Consider the following 20,424-nt stretch of genomic DNA (forward strand, 5'->3'; position numbering starts at 1 on the left):
CTGCTGCCCTCCAGTGGTCGGATGTAAGGTCTCAGGTCAGTGACCGCTCCAAAGCAGATTTTGAGGAAGAATCTCACTCTGGCCATTGGCTAGCACAGTATCAACATGAGGGACCTGTCAGCTTTATTGGCCTGTGTCTAGATCTAGATCTTTTGGGACCTAAGATTCACTACCTTTCATACACTCACCAAGGTCGTTAGTGTTCACCTATTCTGTTGAAAACCTTTCCCAGATGAGACGTTGCAGGGTGGTATGACATGGAAACAGATCCTTTGGCCAAAACTCCATGCTGACAGCTGAATGCCCACTTATACTAATCCTGCTCTCATCCCGACATTCCCATCAACACTCCCAGATTCTACTACTCAAACATTTTACAAGCAATCGACAATGGCCAATTAATCCACTGATACATACTCCTTTGGGATGTGATCATAAGACGATAAGACATTGGACCAGAATTAGGCCATACAGCCCATCCAGTCTCCTCCACCATTCCATCATGGCTGAATTATCATCCCACTCAAAGCCCCTTCTCCCCATAACTTTTGACGCCCCAACTAACGAAGAACCTCTGAACTTACACTTTAAACATATGGCAATGTGTTTCACAGATTCTCCGCCCTCTAGCGAAAGAAATCCCTTCTTTTCTCTGTTCAAAAGAGATGTCCTTCTATTCTGAGGCCGTGACTGCTGGTCCTAGACTCCATCACTATAGGAAACATCTTCCCCACATTCCCTCTGCCAAGGCCTTTCAGTATTTGATAAGCTTCAATGAGATCCTACCCACCCCATCAAACCATCAAACACCTCTCATACGTGGAGAGTTTACAGAAGAAATCAGGAACACTCTGAGAAATCTACAGTCACAGAGAAAATGTACAAACTCAACAGTGACACCGCCGTGAGGTTTAATCTTCTGCTCAAGGTGGTGCCAAGTTGTGGTCGTGGTTCCGATTTAATTGAGGCTGCAGGGTTTGTTTCACTGTTCTTGCTTTGACACTTCGTATGTTCTGTTTTGCTGTGATCTGTCTTATTCTGCTGAGCACTTTGAACATGCTCTGTTGGCATCGGAACGTATGGCGACACCTGCAAGCTGCCCCCAGAAATGTTCCCCCTAAACTTTTTTACAACTGTGTGGACCAACCATTGGTCCGAGCAGGGAAGTTTTACATGGCCTGAAAACTGGACAGCACTTTTTATTGTAAATATGCATACTATGAACATTTAGAGTGAAAATTGAAAAATCATATAATTTTGATTTTAACTATTAATTGAAAAGTATAGTGGAATACAACACAACAAAAGAAAATCTTTCATGTCTCATAAACTCTTTCTCGTTTTTTCTTTATCCCAGCTGTGTGGCAACAGAGGCTATGTACACAGGATCGTTTTGGTTACACGCACGCATATAGCTTAGACAGAACAGCGAACTCAGCACATCCTTGGGTGTGTTGGTTGTTAATGTACCAACGCATTTTACTGTATGTTTCAATGTACATGTGATAAATAAATCTGAACTTTTACCAGTTGGTTAAACCACTGTTTACTTCCCTTGTTTATGTTGAGAATATATTTTTTCTGTGTTGAAAAGCATGTGCCCCGTTACTGCCCATCCTGCTGATGAATGACTTATGGAGCACTTATCCCTGTCACAATCACTTGTGCAGCAGCCCTCTTCTCTTTCCTGTTTGCTCCTCTCATGCCATTATTCCAGACTATTTATTTACAGCGCAAATACACAGTCGCTTGACCCAGACCTAACTTTATTCGTCATCGTGATTCCATCCCAGAAGTAGATACTAAACAACTTACTCTCTGCTTGGAGGATTTTACAGTCGGACAGGATTTGGTCCCAGCGTAAAGCGTCACCCAGTTACCAAATTCTCAGCAAGGCAAGTCAGGTGGAGTTTATTGTTAAGTAGCACCAGTACAGGGAGGTGCAGGTAAAGTTCAAAGTCAAGGTGCAGGTACGTCACCAACTACAAATCTGAGATTCATTTTCTTGTGGGCATACTCAGTAAATTTATAGAATAAAAACCATAACAGAATCAATGAACAACTGTCAAACTAGGTAGGGCTTTCAACCAGAGTACAGAAAACAGTAAACTCTGCAAATTCAAAAAAGCAGTAACAATAATATAAGTAAATAAACAATAAATATTGAGAGCATGAGATGAAGAATCTTTGAAATTGAGTTCATTGGTTGTGGGTATAATAAAAAAACTTGCTTCAGCAGCCTCACAGGCACATAGATACAGACAAAACACTGAACATTAATTATATATACACTCACTGGTCATTTAAATTATTTATTGCAGCTGAACACCTGCTCATTAATGCAAATATCTACTCAGCCAATCATGTGGTAGCAACTCAAAGCATGAAACATGCAGGCATAGTCAAGAGGTTATGTTGTTACTCGGACCGAATATAAGAATGGGGAAGAATTGTAATCTAAGTGACTTTGACTATGGGATGATTGTTGGTGCCAGACAGAGCGGTTTGAGTATCTCAGAAACTGCTGATCTCCTGGGATTTTCACACACAACAGTCTCTAGAGTTTACAGGGATGGTGTGAAAAACGCAAAAGAAAAAATCCAGTGAACAGCAGTTCTGTGGGCGAAAACGTTAATGTGAGAGGTCAGGGGAGAATGGCCAGACTGGTTCAAGCTGACAGTAACTCAAATAGCCACATGTTACAACAGTGGTGTGCGGAAGAGCGTTCTGAATATACAACACTCAAACCTTGAAGTGGACGGGCTGCAGCAGCAGAAACCCACTTTATTAGGTACAGGAGTTAACCTGGAGTGTAAATTACCACCTCTGCTTCCCTCGAAGCTTCAGATAATTTGGCATGTCACCAAATACTCCCAACAAGCTTCCACAGATACACGGCCAAAACCCTGGCAAGTTGCATCATGGTTTTCTTTGGCAATTTCAACTAGAGAAAGATGCGGCAGAGAGCAGTGGATGCAGCTTGGCCCATCTATGTCAAGGTCAGTAGGTCCAGGGATCGTAGACTTCTGGAAGGGGAACTCAAGTCCTCGTCAACAGGTTTCCAGTGAAAAGGGACAGCAGTGTCAACATCTGTGAAGATCTATCCTGGGCCAATGCAGTTGCGAAGAAGGCGGGACAGCGGCTATACTTTATTAGGAATTGCAGGAGATTTGGTATTTCACCAATGACTTGCCTGAATTTCTACAGATGTAATGCAGAGAGAATTCTAACCAGTTGATTCACTGTCTGGTATGGAGGGGCCACTGCACAGGATCAGAAAAAACTGCAGAGGATTGTAAACTCCACAGCTCCATCACAGGGACTAGACTCCCCGCCTCCAGGGACATCTTCAAAAGGCGATGGCACAAAAAGAAGACATACTTCATTATGGACCACTGCCATCCAGGACATCTATCCACATCTACCCTTGGGCAGAAGGTACACAAGCCTGAAGACCCACACCACCAGGCTCAGAGAAAGCTACAGCCACCGGGTTCATGCACCGGTTGGCACAACCCTTACTCTATCTCAGACACAGAACACTACAACTGCCTCTTGCACGAACATGGACTTGAACCTGATTGAATCCGATCTGACTGATGAATTTTTATTGATGCACCATAGCTAGACAGACAGACATACGTTATTGATCCCGCGGGAAATTGGGTTTCATTACAGCCACACCAAGAGTAGTGAAGAAATATAGCAATATAAAACCATAAATAATCAAACAACAATAAGTTAATCATACCAAGTGGAAATAAGTCCAGGACCAGCCTATTGGCTCAGGGTGTCTGACACTCCGAGGGAGGAGTTGTAAAGTTTGATGGCCACAGGCAGGAATGACTTCCTATGACGCTCAGTGTTACATCTCGGTGGAATGAGTCTCTGGCTGAATGTACTCCCGTGCCTAACCAGTACATTATGGAGTGAATGGGAGACATTGTCCAAGATGGCATGCAACTTGGACAGCATCCTCTTTTCAGACACCACCGTCGGAGAGTCCAGTTCCACCCCACAACATCACTGGCCTTATGAATGAGTTTGTTGATTCTGTTGGTGTCTGCTACCCTCAGCCTGCTGCCCCAGGACGCAACAGCAAACATGATAGCACTGGCCACCACAGAAAGTGTCCTATCTGGATGCACCATAGCTTGGTATGACATCTACTCTGCAAATGATAGCAAAAACCCTCAGACAGAACTCAACACATCACAGAAACCAGCATTCCCGCTGTGGACCTATGGACTATGGACTTCTCGCTGCCCTTGTGAAGCGGCCAACATAATCAATGACCCCACATACCCCAAACAATCTCTCTTTTCTCCCCCCTTCCATTGAGTAGATAAGCCTGAAAACACACACCACCAGGATCACGGACTTCTTTTAACTTATTGATGTAGGAGTATTAGATGATTCCCTAGTACAATGAGACCATCTCTTCACCTTACAACCTACAGTACTTCATCATGATCTTGCACCTTATTGTTCACCTGCACTGCACTTTCTCAGTAACTGTAACATCTTATTCTGCACACAAGAGATTTGCAGATGCTGGAAATCCAGAGTAACACATAAAAAAATAGTAGAGGAACTCAGCAGATCAGGCAGCAACTGTGGAGAGGAATAAAGTCGATGTTTTAGGCTGAGGCACATTCCAGGGTGTAGAAGTACATGCTGAGGAATACCGTGAAGTTCACTTCATACCTTTGAGCTACAGAGTGATCGGGGTCCAGGTTGATTGTTCACTGAACAGCACTATGCAGTGGTAAAGAAGGTATATGGTTCATTGGTGGAGCTGCTGAGCGTAAACACAAGGAGTCATGCTACAGTTAAATAAAACTTTATACCCACATTATCATCCAGATTGATGGCAAACAATGGAGCCAGCACCGGTCACAGGCCTCTGCTCAGAGAAGCAACCATCGACTACCACTCTCTGGCTTCTCCTGCAAAGCCAATGTCCAATCCAATTTACTTCTCCCATGCAGAACCTTGTCAAAGGCCTTGCTAAAGTCCATGTCACCAACATCCACTGCCTTGCCTTTGTCAACTCTCTTGGTAACTTCCTCAAAACACTCTATAAGATTGATTTGGCACGACCTACCACACACAAAGCCATGCTGACTATCCCTAATCTATCCCAGTATTTCTAAATACGCTTAATGTGGTCTCTCAGGACACCTTCCAATAACTTTCCCACTACTGATGTTAGACTCATTAATCTTTAATTTCCTAGTTTATTTTTAGAGCTTTCTTTAACAGTGGAAGAACATTAGCTATCCTCTAATCCTCCGGTACGTTTCCCATCGCTAAGGATGATTTCAATAAGTCTGCGCGGACCCCTGCAATTTCTGCACTTGCCTCCCGCAGGGTCAGGCCCTGGGGATTTGTCCACCCTGATTTGCCTCAAGACACCCAACATTTTCTCTGTAATCTGTATCGGTCCATGACCTCGCTGTTGCTTTGCCTCACTTCTATAGACTGTGTCTGTCTGGTAAAGCAGTGGTCGCCAACCTTTTTAAGCCCAAGATCCCCTACCTCGGCCTTAGTGAAAGGCATGATTGACTACTAAATCATTTAGAGAAAAAACAGCTCACATTGCGCTTCCAACTTGAGGCCTTTTATTTGGGTTAATTGTATCTGAATTACATAAAATGCTTTTGTCAAGCCTTCAAATTAATTCAACCAAGAAAACACTGTAACTAACATATCAAACAGGCCATAGCTGTCTTCCTTTAAGAATATTACAATACTTCATACCTTTAATTCTAAATTTCATTATTTAATTTTATTTCAACACAAAAAATAAATGAATAAAAATTGACTGTTGCACTCAGTGTGATGACTGGGGCTGAATACTTTCTGCTAGTTCCCTGAAATTTGGCTCATAACTACAGACAGCCAGTCTGAGACAGTCTGTGAGGTGTCTGTCAGTAAGGCAGCTCCTGTACTTAGATTTAATAATTTTCAACTGTGAAAATGCAATTTCACACAGATAAGTTGATCCGAAATAGGCACTGACTTTTAGTGCACATGTAGTGAGATGAGGAAACTCGTCCCTGCTGACAAGCCCCCAGAAGTCACCATCCCTTGATCTTGCTTTAAGCTTGAAGTCACTTTGCAAATCAATTATTTCCATTTCAATATCACTTAGCACACCAAGTACTTGCTGGAATTTGGCTGCTATCTGTTCTATATCAATCGGCAGAAATGGGTGTGAAATAAATGCAGCAATAGCTTTCATGTCATTTAACTCCCCAAAACGCCGATCAAACTCTGTTGCCAGTTTGTCTAGGTAAGCACAGTACTGCTCAGGGCGAAAAGCATTTTTTCCTTGATGGCCTGTAACACCTTCTCAAGTTGGGGAAGTGTGTCAGCCTCCTGTTCTTTAAATTTGAAATCCAAACACCGAGCTTGGCCTTAAACGCATTTACTGCCCTTATCATGTGGGGCAGGTGTCGGTCTTTTCCCACGAGCTCGTTGTTAAGTGCGTTTAATTTAGCTGTTAAGTCTGTCAGAAACCCTAAATCCAGTAGCCACCCATCATCTGACAATTCCTCGTGCTCCTTGTTTCTTGTCAACAGAAAAGTCTTTACCTCAGGCAGCAAGTCAACAAATCGTTGCAGCACTTTGCAGCGACTCAACCACCGAACATCAGCATGAAGAATTATGTCTCCGTAAGCAGCATCGAGCTCGTTCAATAACGCCTTGAATAAGTGGTGCTGAAGCGCTTTTGCTCGAATCAAGTTTTATCAGTTTGACCACCAGTGTGAGCAGAGTCCACGACCTCCACAGCCGAGGCCTGCTGATGAATCACAGAGTGATAATCCAGTAAGTTGGGAGAAACAGGGTCATTACGACACAGTGCTATACAAACCAACGCGCACACTGCACATTGCTGGGGTCCCATCAGTAGTAATCGCTAACAGTTTATGAACGGAGATGTCATTTTCACAGACATTTTTAAACTCATTGTAACTATCCTCACCTCTCGTTCTCTGCTTTAAGTGCAAAAGAGTGAGGAAGTCCTCCTTTGTTGTAAAATCCTGGAAAGCTATTCTGACAAATACAACAAGCTGAGCTGTTTGCATTACATCCATGGATTCAACAAACCGTAGTGGGAAGTATTCACAGAGTGACAAGTCCTTTAACACTTGTCGATCAATGTCCTCTGACAGTGACTCCACCCTCCTTGTCACTGTATCAGGGCCAAGCTGTAGATTACATATTGCAGTTTTGATGTGGTTTTTGCTTTTAAAAATAGTCTGTGTGGTAATGGCCATTGCTTCCTTGAATAAATCGCCATCTGTAAAAGACTTCTTGTGTTTAGCCAAAAGGTGACTTACATGAAATGACGCTTCAACAGCAGCCTTATTTTGAGCAGCATGTTTTGTGAAAAATGATTGCTGGGCCTTCATTCCCGATTTCAGCTCCTTAACTTCCGCCTCCTTTCGTGGAGCCTCCGCCGTGCTAGCAAGCTACCTTGCAGGATATGACCAGCGAGTGCCATTTATTGATGTTTGTGATAGTCTGTACTCTTATCGAATCTAATTGGTCACTTTGATGCAGCACAAGCTATGCGGAACAAAATGCAACAGCTAAATAAAAAGAGGGAGAGAGAGGCGCTAACTTTTCATTAAAAACTAAAATTAATGCTAATTACTAGCGCACTATCTGAAATGCTAAACATGAATTCACTCTATCAAAGGCAAAAAATTCAAAAGGAAGAGAGAGCAGTACAACTGATCAAACTTTTGCATAACTGACGTAATATAAATAGCAGGATAACTGAGTCAAAACCGATGAAAGTTGATCAAATTTTAGTTAAGTCATGAATGCATAAATGAGTCATTTTTACCCACTCGTGTTGTTTTCTTTCACCATTGGACAGTTTGCCCGTTTGTTTGTTTATGTTTAGAATAAACGAACCCCTCCCACGCTCCATGGGAATTTGACGGACAGTGGCCACAGTCACATGATGTCAGCACACATGTGACGCATGAGGCTGGGCAGCGGAAAAAAGAGAAACACAGTAACCAGGGAAAGCAACTCAATGTGGGTTAAAAACGACTCATGTGTGCACTCTAGGGGTAAAATCTGCTTTTGCATCGAAAGGTTTATCAGGCATAATGTACTTGTGTAGTTATTTTACTTTTTTTTTCAGGATCTACTGGGAAAGGCTCAAAGATCGACTGGTTGGCGACCACTATACTAAAGAGTGGTGAATCTGTGGAATTTGTTGCCACAGGCAGCTGTGGAGGCCAAGTCTTAATGTATGTTTAAGGCAGAGGTTGATAGGTTCTTGGCTGGTCATGGCATGAAGGGATACAGGGAGAAGGCAGGAGATTGGGACTGAGGAAAAAAATTGGATTAGCCGTGATGAAATGGTGGAGCAGACTCGATGGGCCAAATGGCCTAATTCTGCTCCTATATCTTATGCTCTTATGGTTTAACTACAGATGCAAAAATTGAAAATCCTCCCCATCTCTTTTGGCTCTACTCTGATTTTCCAGAGGACCAATTTTGTCCCTTGCAATCCTTTTGCTCTTAGTATATCTGTAGAAGCCCTTAAGATTCTCCTTCACCTCATGCCTTCCTTTCACCTCCTGAATTTTTTCTCAAGTGTCCTCAAGTACCTCATTTGTTCCAACCCTGCTAGATACTTCCTCTTTGTTTCTTAACCACGATCTAAATATCTCTCAAAACCAAAGTTCCCCAACCTGTTATCCAACAGGCTGCAAAATGTTTCCCCACGTAAACTTCTGTCACCTGCCCTGTCTCAATCCCTATCACATGCTCTCTCATTAGGACTTCTATGTATCAATTAAGGAAACTTCCTAAATTGAATTGACTGTCTTTCTTACATCCTTCACATACATGAGGAGTAAAAATCTTTATGTTACATCTCCATCTGAATGTGCAAATCATAGTAATTTGTAATAAATAGCAGGTGCGGTAAGATATACAATGGAACAGTCAACAAAACATAGAACTACAATTGTGTCAGTGTGAGTTAATCAGTCAGACAGCCTGGTGGAAGAAGCTGTCCCAGAGCCTGTTGGTTCTGGCTTTTATGCTGTGGTACCAATTCCCTGATGGTAGCAGCTGGAACAGTTTGTGGTTGGGGTGACTTGGGTCCCCAATGAACCTTTGGGCCCTTTGTACACATCTAATGCTGTAAATGTCCTGAATAGTGGGAAGTTCACATCTACAGATGTGCTGGGTTGTCCGCACCACTCTCTGCAGAAGGGCAGAGGTGAGGGAGTCCACTCTTACCACCTTTAGTGATCTGACAGGAAGTCCAGGACCCAGCTGGGCAAGACAGAGTGAAGGCCGAGGTCTCTGAGCTTCTTGTTGAGCCTGGAGGTGATTATGGTGTTGAATGCTGATCTGTAGTCCGAGACAGCATTCTCACGTTAGCATCGCTCTTTTCTAGGTGTGTAAGGATGGTGTGTAGAGCTCTGGCTACTGTATCATATGCCAATCGGTTGTGTGGGTAGGCAAATTGTAGGAGGTCCAGTGTCGGTGGCAGCAAACTGCAGATGTAGTCCTTGATCAGCCTCACAAAACATTTACTTATTATTGAGCTGAGTGCAACACGACGGCTAAAGAAATTTTTCTTCACCTCTGTTTAAAGGGACATCCTTCAATTCTGAGGCTGTGTCCTCTGGTCCCAGATTTCTCCACTGTAGGAAACATATTCTCCACATCCACACTATCTAGGCCTTTCAATATTCAATAGGTTTCAATGAGATTTTCCCTTCCCCATTTTTCAAAACTCTAGTGAGTACAGGCCCTGAGCTAGCAAATGCTCCTTATCTTGAATAGTCATTTTTTTTATGAATTAAAGGCCTTTTTGGAAAAATAATCCATGAACCAATTTATTACTAACTCTCATTCACAGCAGGAGAAGGAATGTACTCAGTGTGTTCAATGGACAGATCAGGCATGGAGCCTTCCTGCCATCTCGTGGCCCAATGTAGTAACTGCAACTTTTAAACATTACTCTGCACATGCCAATGATCATTTCCTTTGGTCAGTGCGGGGAAAACCCTTGCAAATCTGTACTTCATTTAACCTGTGGCTTCAGGCCAGAGATGTACTACCTTCAGTAAAGTGTCTGAACAGTCACCAGTGAGAAAAAGAAATATCTTTGGGAAAAGTAATCTCATTACAGGAGACCACAAGCACACACTCAACAATTCAGGAGTAACTTCTTCCCCTCTGCCATCCAATTTGTAAATAGACATTGAACCCATGAACACTATCTCACTACATTTTTATTTTTATTTTTGCACTATTTATTTAACTATTGTACCTACCTTTAATGGTGTGGAAAAATGTAGCCCTCAGATTCCCTCTTAACCCTCACCATAAACCTCTGCCTTTTAGACTTTCTGACCTTCCCTACCCTGGGGGAAAGAAACTGAGACCATCAATCTTATCTATGTTCCTCATAATTGTACAACCTTTGTTAGATTACCACTCAGCATCATATTGTGCTTTACAGTACTGTGTAAAAGTCTTAGGCACATATATATTGCTGGGGTGCCTAAGGCTTGTGCATGATACTGTAATTGTCAATGTGGAGCAGAGAGTGAGTTTGTAAATCTGGCGGGAGCAAAGGATGTTGGAAATGGTTGATAGAGGGGTTTGGGACAGGACTGCCAGGGTGGGGGGGGGGGTAGACACTGATGCAGACATACCCAGCTCTGAGGCAAAAGGTAAGGTCATGTGATACAAAACAATTTGTTTATTGATCATTATAGAATGTCTCTCTGGTGCTTCCTATTCCCTACCCCTCCCTTCCCCTTTTCCCAACCATGATTCCCTTCTCCTTGCCCCTTTCCTACTCATTCCGCAAGAGACCCAAAACAGTATCAGGTTTATCATCACTCACATATGTCATGAAATTTGGGTTTTTTTGCATCATTACGGTGCAATACATAAGATTGTGAATTGTGTTGGTGCGTGGCCAAGTGGTTAAGGTGTTCGTCTAGTTATCTGAAGTTTGCTAGTTCGAGTCTTGGCTGAGGCTTGCGTATATGTCCTTGACACACATTGCTCTGCCACGACGCCAGTGCCAAGCTGTATGGGTCCTAATGCCCTTCCCTTAGACAACATCAGTGGCGTGGAGAGGGGAGACTTGCAGCTTGGGCAACTGCCCGTCTTCCACAAAAAAAACCTTGCCCAGGCTTGCACCCTGGAAACTTTCCAAGGCGCAACTCCGTGGTCTATTGAGACTAACCGAGGCCTACTACTACTACACAAGATTACTACAATACTGTACAAAAATCTTAGGTGCCCTAGCTATATCAATGTGCCTAAAGCTTTTGCATAGTATTGTATGTTAATATGTATTATTTTTAATATGTTTTTAGCATGTATACATAATCGTAAGAGATATAGATAGGGTTAATGCATGCAGGCTTTTTCCACTAAGGTTTGGCAAAACTAGAATTAGAGGTCATAGATTAAGGATGAAAGGTGAAATATTTAAGGGGAATCAGAGGGGGGTGACTTCTTCACTCAGAGGGAGGTGTGAGTGGAAGTTGATAGATTCTTGATTAGTCAGGGCATCAAAGGTTACAGGGAGAAGTCAGGAGAATGGGGTTGAGAGAGGTAATAGTTCAGCCACGATAGAATGGCGGAGCAGATGTGATTGTCCCATTGGTCTAATTCTGCTTCTGTCTATGCAGTATGGAGCGAGCTGCCAGCAGGAGTGGGGGATGTGTGTTTGTTAGCAGCGGTTAAGAGACAAGCACATGGACGGAAAGGGTATGGAGGGCAATTGTCCAGGTGTGGGGCGATGGGAGGAGGCAGACTAACAGTTCGGCAAGCACTAGACGGGCTGAGGGAGAGGAGTTCCTGTACTGCATTGTGGCACCATTTAACTCTATTTATCAATCAACTAGAATATTTTAAATATTTCTGCCTATCTGAGGCATTTAAATATAGTTGAAAAACATAAATGGGAAAGGTTTAGAGGGAGGTCAGTGGAGCTGAGTCCATCACCAAATCAGCCATGGTCTTATTGACCATGTGGAGCCAGCTCGACAGGCAAAATGGACGATTCCCAATCCTATTTCTTATGTTCTTGTATTTGTCAAACACAGGATATCTCAGATGGGGATTTTGGTCATCATTGACAAGTTGGAATGAGGAGTCAGGTTCTGTGCTGAATGACACTATGAATATGATTCTAAAGACCTTTGACAGCCACCTCAGGGAGGGGATTTAGTGATATGCTACCCGAGAACCGGCAGCTGCACAGAGCCTGTTGGGCCTCAGATGAACCTCTCAGCTGGGGACCACGAGTGGTGATCCGGGGGGGGGACCATGTCTAGTAGCATGACCTGTGTATTCTGCGCAGCCTGGTCCCACACATGAAACGGTACAGCACAGGAACAGGCCTTTCAGCCCTTGTGCTGATCCAATTAAATTAGTAATCAAATGACCAACTGATCTCTTCTGCCTCCATACTTCCATTTTCCTCACATGTATGGGGCTATCTAACAGTCCCTAATGCTTCTGCCTCTACCACCACTCTTGGCAGCACATTCCAGCCGCCCAACACTCTCTGTAAAAAAACTTGCCCCTCACATCTCCTTTGAAATTACCCCCTATCACCTTAAATGTATGTTCTCTGGTAATAGACTTGTCAACCCTGGGGAAAAAAATTATGGTCTATCTCATTTATCTATGCCTCTCATAATCTTGTAAACCAATTAGAGACATGTTTCACTCTGGCAAAAATAGAAGCGGCATATTCTTGCCAATATTTGCAGAAGTCCCAAATAAGAATATCAGCATTTGCACAAATGTTTACATTGATGTTAAAAGAGTTAAAAGGGTGGGTGGAGAGTCCCTGGGATGGGATATTTCTTGCAGAAATCCTTGGATAAGAAAGTTCAGGATCTCCTAACCTCCGATCATATCCAGGACTCACAACTTACTCTTGTCAGTGTTTTTATTTAGTTAGGATTTTCTCATTTTTGGAAAATCAGTGATAAAGTCAATCATAACGCTCCCTGAGTGCCCATCGTATATTCAAAGCAGTGGGTATGTCAGAATCAGAATCAGACTTTAATCGCCAAGTACCTGTGCACATACAAGGAATTTACTTCCGGCAGATGTTGTCTCTCTGCTCATAACAATAATAATCACAAATATAAATGAAAATATAGGTTATACATACAAGTAGTGCAATCCAAGTAATAGTTAGCCGGCAGTTAACTGTTCAGCAAAGTGTCCCAGTCCATCACGAGAAAGCTGCCGCAAGTATTGAGCACGCCTACATGAAATGCTGTTGCAGCATCCATTATTGGGAACCCCCACCACCCAGGACATGCTCTCTTCTCACTGCTGTCAACAGGAGGAAGTTACAAGAGCCTCAGGACTCACACCACCAGGTTCAGGAACAGCTGTTACCTCCAACCATCAGGCTCCTGAACCAAAGGAGATAACTTCAATCAGTTTCACCTGGCCCATCACTGAAACGTTGCCACGACCAAAGGACTCAATTTCAAGGACTCCCCATCTTATGTTCTTGATAGTTATTTATTTATTATTTATTATTATTACTTTTTGTGGTTGCAGTTTGTTGTCTTCTGCACTCTGGTTGAATGCCCCAGTTTGGGCTTCTTTCATTGATTCATGATTATGTTTAATATTCTATTGATTTTTCGAGGATGCCCACAAGAAAATTAATCTTGTGGCTGTGTATGGTGACATACATGTTCGTTGATAATAAAATCTACTTTGAACTGTAGTAACAGAGATATACAGAATGGAAGCAGGCTCTTTGGCCCAACTAGCTCTTTCCAACCAAGATTAGCAATGCCGAGCTTCTTTAGTTTTGATCCAAAAAGTCTTACTGTTGAGTTACTGATTTTTTTGGTAAAAGGCACAAGGTGTGTGTGAGTGTGTGTGTGTGTGCGTGTATGCATGTGTGAGTGAGTGTGTGTGTGCATGTGAGTGTGGTTTTTCATGGGTTCTATTGCTTTTCTTTGTTTTGTAATTGCCTGCAAGAAGATGGATCTCAAGGTTGTATATGATCTACATACTGAGTCAATAAATTTATTTTGAACTTTGAAGAGACTGCAGATGCTGGAATCTGGAACAAAGCAGTGAGCTGCTGGTCAATCAGCTTTTCAGTTTGAGACCCTTCATCTGTATCTGAAATGTCGATTTCCTTCCACAGATGCTGCCTGACCTGCTAAGTTCATCCACCAATTTGTATTTACTTACAGTGAATGTATTTAAGTTTAATCCAGTCACGTGAAATGTAGGTCCAATCGCTTCAAAACTTTGAGGGTTATCTCTACTTAAGAAGTATAAGAGAGGGAGGGAGGAGAAAGTCAGAATTGTTTATGCACTGGGGAGGAAAGATCACTGTGATCCCTGCTAAGATCAGAAGCACAGCACACCTACAGTCTCCTTGGCCAGATCAAGGCCTTCAGAGGGAAAAGAGGCAGGGAAAACCACTGGACAACAAAGATTTTACTTTCTGAATACCTTTGGTTGTATCTTATGGATTTTTTGCTGCTGATCGTGAAAATCACCATGCTATTTTCCCATCATGCAACATTGTTTTGAAATCGCCCTTTATTTGTTATTTCAATTTATAATTCAAGTTAGAATAACTGATGCCAAGAGTAAGGAAGGCATTTTTGCTGGCCCATGAATCAAACAGGTCATCAATGACAGGCAATTCGAAGAACTTCGAGAGGGTCCAGAGAAAAATTGCATGGAAAGCATTTAAAGGATGTTGTCCCAAATTATTTTGGCAACTGTGGAGCATCAAGTTATGTACATCTGGTTGACAGCATGCTTCAAGTATACAGAACAACCATGAAGTACAACATGTCAGGAAAGATTCATTTTTTGCATTCCCTTTTAGACTGCTTCCCTGAAAATCTTGGTGCTGTCAGCGAGGTGCACGGTGAAAGGTTTCACCAGGACTTTGCGGTCATGGAGAAATGGTATCAGGAATCCATCTTTGGTGGCTGATTATTGTTGGACATTTAAGCAAGAAGCCCCAGAGAATGAGTACAAACAAAAATCATTAACAAAAACGTTTTTAGCTTAGTTGAACTATTGCAAAGCATCAGCACCATTATGCAATATAATCAATAATTAATTTCTTTTTTCCATGAATTCCCATGTGATACAAGTAGTCTGAAATTATATTTGTGTTGAGCTTCAAGTGGTCTATAATAAACAAACAAAAACTCTGAGAAAGCAACACTTCCGAAAACGTTCGTTGGCCGGTGGAGTACAAAGAGTTGCCTTCTGGTTCTGGTCAGAATGATTACCCTGTAGCAGTTTCCAGACCTACGGACAGACTGTCATTTCCCCACAGATGTTCTGCTCCATCAGCTGCAAAACAAACAGCAGTAAGTGGACGCACACGCGCCACTTTCCCTTCAACAAATACCCTCAGTGTTATTTGTCTCATCCAGCTCAGACCCCTGATTTAACGCCTCCACTAACTGGAGGCAGGCCTGGGCTCTGAACTCTGGGAAATACACCTCTGCAAATGTCGCCACTTCCACCCTGCACTTCCTTTTCCTAGTAAAGGTGCTGAACTTTGACCTAACATCTCCTCGAGAGCTTTGACATCAAATGGACAATGAACCTATGGACACTACCTCACTAGTTTTTATTTCTGCCTTTTCGCTACTATTTTTAATTTAACTACTTAATATACATATATACTTACTGTAATTCAACTATTTATTTTTTCTATATTTAATATGTATTGCATTGTACAGCTGCCACAAAGTTAACAAATTTCGCGACACCCGCCAGTGACATTAAACCCGATGCTGATTAAATTTTCTTTGCTCCATCACACAATTACATACCATGGAACATTCAGTGGCCACTTTATTAGTTACACCTGTACACCTGCTCGTCAATGCAAATATCTAATCAGCCAATCCTGTGACAGCAACTCAATGTACAAGAGCATGCAGGCATGGTCAAGAGGTTCAGCTTTTATTCAGACCAAACATCAGAATAGGGAAAAAATGCGATTTAAGTGAATTTGATCGTGGAATGATTGTTGGTGTCAGTCAGAATGGTCTGAGTATCTGAGACTGTTGATCTCCTGGGATTTTCACATACAGCAATCTCTAGAGCTTACAGAAGCTGTTGTGATAAACAAAAATAAAACATCCAATTATGGAGAGAGATCAGAAGAGAATGGCAAAACTAGTTCAAGCTGACAGGAAGGTGACAGTAACGCCATTAACCAAACGTTACAACAGTGGTGTGCAGAAGAGCATCTCTGAATGCACAATGCATTGAATCTTGAAGTGGACGGGCTACAGCAGATGACGACCACAAACACACAGAAATACACTCTGTGGCCACTTTGTACCTAATAAAGTGGCTTTGCACAGACTAGATTAACTGAAAGGCCCTTTGGTGCTGTAGTGTTCTATGTCTCTATGACAAAGGATGAAGCTTTGGAACTGAGCTGAAACTATTTACAATAGAACTATTCTGGTGGCTGGAATATAGATAGAACTTAAAAGAGGTCAGCACAGGACGAGGCCTTCGGGTGATCATTATGTTAGAAAACCTAATTCGATCTGTCTGCACATGATCCGTATCCCTCTATTCTGAGTATTCATCTGCTGACTAAAAACATCATAATGCCACTGTAGTATCTGTTTCCACCACTGATAACCCGTTCCAGGTACACGTCTCTTTTAAACTGTTCTCCCTTCCCACCTTCAAGCTGTACACAATGATCATTCCTTTAGCTTTAGCCACTGTTTATTGACCTCATGTAGCAGCTGTACCTCAGAAGAAGCTATATGCACGATACCAAGGATAACAAGGCCATGCACAAACCTCTCGTCTCCGTCCACTGTCCTCTGATTGATTCAGGACCCACACCAGCTTGGCAATGGCTGCTTCCATTGTTAAGTCATGTCCGGGGATGACTCCGGCTGCGACCAGCTTCTGGGTGAATGTAAAATTGGTACTGGAATTGGTTTATTATTTTCACATATACCAAGAAACAGTGAAAAACTTCTCTTGTATACTGTTCATACAGATCAAATTATATTTGCTATCACAAACACCATCAAACCTGCAGCTGCTGGAAGTTCAAAGCACCACACACAAAATGCTAGAGGAAATCAGCAGACCAGGCAGCATCTATGGAAAAGAGTAAATACTCGATGTTTCATGCAGACACTATTGATATTAGTTTATTATCATCACATGTATACAGTGAAACGCCTGTGTAACCTACTGTTCATACAGATCGAATCATTACACAGTGCATGGAGCCAGTATAAGGCAAAACGATAACAGTGCTGATAAGAGTGTTAAAAACTACTGACAGAGTGCAGAGCAGGCAAACAGTAAAGTGCAAGATCATAATGAAGTAGTGGCTAGCCCAAGAGTCTATCTTATTGTACAAGAGGTCCATTCAAGACAGTGCATTGTGTAGAAATAGGTAAAGCAGTAACAAGGCACAATAAATATGACAACTACAGTGAAAGTGCAGTGCAGGTAAACAAAAAGGTGCAGGGTCATAATGTGGTAGATTGCAAGGTCAAGAGTCCATCTTATTTGACTAGGAAACTATTTAAAAGTCTTATTACAGAGCAGGATATGTCAAGGGAGATGGGAGACTAAGTGAAGATATTGCAAACCACCTCAGGCTGAGAGTGTTAATGAAGATAGTTAAAGTCAGAGTCATAGAAAAGTACAGCACAGAAACAGGCCCTTCAGCCCATCTAGTCTATGCTGAGACCACTTAAACTGTCCTCTCCCATCAAACTTTACCAGAACCATAGGCCGCACTACCCCTACCATCCATGTACCTATCCAAACTTCTCTTAAATGTTGAAATGAAGCTTGCATGTACCATTTGTTCTGGCAGCTCATTCCACACTCTCAAAACCTCTGAGTGAAGAGGTTCTCCCTCATGGTCCCCTTAAACTTTTCACCTATCACCCTTCACCCATGACTTACAGTTGTAGGCTCACCCAGCGGAAAGAGTAGCGGAAAAAGCCTGCGTTTACCCTTTCTATACTCCTCAATGGATAGCTGTTCTGAGGTTTATTTAATTGTAAATTTTGGGATGCAACGTTTTGTAATTTGTAGCTTTTTGAATGTAATTTTGGGATTATGGGCCTCAAGTTCAAGTTTATTGTCATCTGACTGAGCATTTGAGGGGTGATTGATAAGTTTGTGGCCTAAGCTAGAAGCAGTCAGTCTTAGAAAACTTAGCACATTTACTTTTCAACATAGTCCCCTCCTACATTTACACACTTAGTCCAGCGGTCGTGGAGCATATGGATCTTGGACTGCCAGAAAGTGTCCAGAGTATGGATGATTGATAAGTTTGTGGCCTAAGGTAGAAGATGAGTTATACAGCTCTCGTTACGTGCACTTGCAGTTCAACTCTTTGAGTGATTATGCAGAAAGTTTGAAGTTATAACTCATCAGGGGTGATTGATAAGTTTGTGGCCTAAGGTAAAAGGAGATGAGTTATTAACTTCAAACTTTCAAACTATGCACCAACAAAACATATGTCACACACAGCACACCAATCAAAATATTACCACATATAAGTTAATAAAATATAATTCAAAATGCATGTGAAGCACACTGCACAGATAAACAGTAAACAGCTCACCGTCCTAGTGACAAAGCCTCGGTGGTGACAGGGGATTCATTAGTCTCACACCTTGAGGGAAGAAACTGTTCCCCAGTCTGACAGTTCTTGTCCTGATACTTCAGTACCTCTTTAGTGATAGTGGTGGGTCAAAGAGACTGTGGAATGGGTGGTAACAATGCCTCGGGCCCTTCATATACAATGCTTATGCTAAATGTCCCTCCTTGGGGGCTGGGGAGACCCCAGTGATTTTCTCAGTGTTTCTTACTGTCCTCTACAGGGTCTTGCAGTTCGATGCCTTGCAGCTTCCATCCCACACAATGATGCGGCCAGACGGGACCCTCTCGAAGGTGCTCCTGTGAAAAGCTGGAAGAACTGGGCTGGGAAGCCCAGCGCACATCGGGCTCCTCAAAAAGCCTAGAGATCGAGCTGTGCCTCAAGCCCAGTGTTTTTTTCCCATCACTAATTACCCCAGAGAAGGTGGTGTGCAGCAACCTCCTTGAACCGCTGTAGTCTTTCTGGTGAAGTTGCCATGATACAGCCCAGTCCATCACAGAAACCAACCTAACCCTTCATGAACTCTGTCGACACTTTATATGTTTATTTGCTTATTTACTGAGATACTGTGTGGAATAGACCCTTCCGGCCCTTCAAGCTGTGCTGCCCAGCAATCCCAATTTTAACCCTAGTCTAATCACAGGACAATTCAAAAATAACCAATTAACCTGCCACCCAGCAGATCTTTGGACTGTGGGAGGAAAACGGAGCACCCGGAGGAAACCCACATGGTCACAGAAACAACATACAAAGTCCTTACAGGCAGCAGCAGGTATTGAACCCGTGTCACTGGTACCGTAAACCGCTACACTACTGTGCCACCCATCTTGCTGGTTTGATAAAGCAGCCTACATCATCAAAGACTCCACTCAGCCCAGACATTTTCTCTTCCCCCCTCTTGCACTGGGCAGAAGGCACAGAAGTCTGAAAGGACATCCCACCAAGGTCATGAACGGGCAGTGGAGCACTTCTCCACGCCAGCTGCAATGTGCTCGTTTGAGCCACTTGTGACCTGGGAAGCACTCGTTCTATCTATGCCTCTCACCTCATACGCCCGATGAACTTGGCGAACCTCAGGACTAACCTGGGCAACTTTACACACAGCACCCCGATAGCACTGGGTGCTGCAAACAATCAACGCCCCAGAGGTCACGGCTTTGCGCAGTAGTTTGAAGAACCAGTCGTCGTCAGGAACGTTACCAAGGCCGTAGGTTAGTAGGATCACCGCTTCTGCTCCTTCCAAGGATCTTGCAACCTGTTTCAGCAAAAAAAGATGAGCTCACCACTGCAGGACGGCCTGTTTATACAAGCTTCCTCACATCAACGTTCAAAGTAAATTTATTATCTCAGGTAAATGTCACCATGACATTCACAGTAGAAACAGAGAAATACAAGGGAATCAATGACATTCTACAGAGACTGACAACAATGTATGGAAAAACAAACTCTGCAAATACAAAAAAATCAAATAATAATAAATGATATTGAGAAATAAGTTATAGAGTCCTTGTAAGCGAGTCTATAGGCTGTAGAATCAGCTCAAGTGTGGAGGAGAGTGAAGTTATCCATGCTGGTTCAGGAACCTGATGGCTGAAGGGATAACCGTGCCATTGATGCTGTCATCAGTAGGGAATATGGATGTTACTGGGCCCTGACCAGGAATTTTTCAGAACATTAACACTGAAAGCGAAGCTAGAATTGGTTCTGTTTATGTTCAG

The 20,424-nt window shown here is 42.8% G+C and overlaps 1 protein-coding gene across 21 annotated transcripts in view; it reads right to left on the reverse strand.

The window, feature by feature from the left end:
- Positions 1 to 20,424, reverse strand: part of LOC132393550 (L-asparaginase 1-like) — a 116,375-nt gene that overhangs the window by 56,167 nt on the left and 39,784 nt on the right. For 4 of the 21 annotated variants that reach the window (XM_059968939.1, XM_059968943.1, XM_059968942.1 and 1 more), the window contains exons 9-11: positions 19,752 to 19,961; positions 16,870 to 16,980; positions 4,743 to 6,808 (exon numbers count right to left, since the gene is read on the reverse strand). In XM_059968939.1, coding sequence (XP_059824922.1) covers positions 6,746 to 6,808; positions 16,870 to 16,980; positions 19,752 to 19,961 — 384 coding nt within the window. In that variant the 3' untranslated portion in view covers positions 4,743 to 6,745. Of the gene's footprint in view, positions 1 to 4,606; positions 6,809 to 13,070; positions 15,385 to 16,869; positions 16,981 to 17,110; positions 17,179 to 19,751; positions 19,962 to 20,424 lie in introns of those variants that run through there. The other 17 variants (XM_059968958.1, XM_059968953.1, XM_059968957.1 and 14 more) reach the window with 14 other exon arrangements.

Source organism: Hypanus sabinus, chromosome 4 (genome assembly GCF_030144855.1).
Source record: "Hypanus sabinus isolate sHypSab1 chromosome 4, sHypSab1.hap1, whole genome shotgun sequence".
NCBI lineage: Eukaryota > Metazoa > Chordata > Chondrichthyes > Myliobatiformes > Dasyatidae > Hypanus > Hypanus sabinus.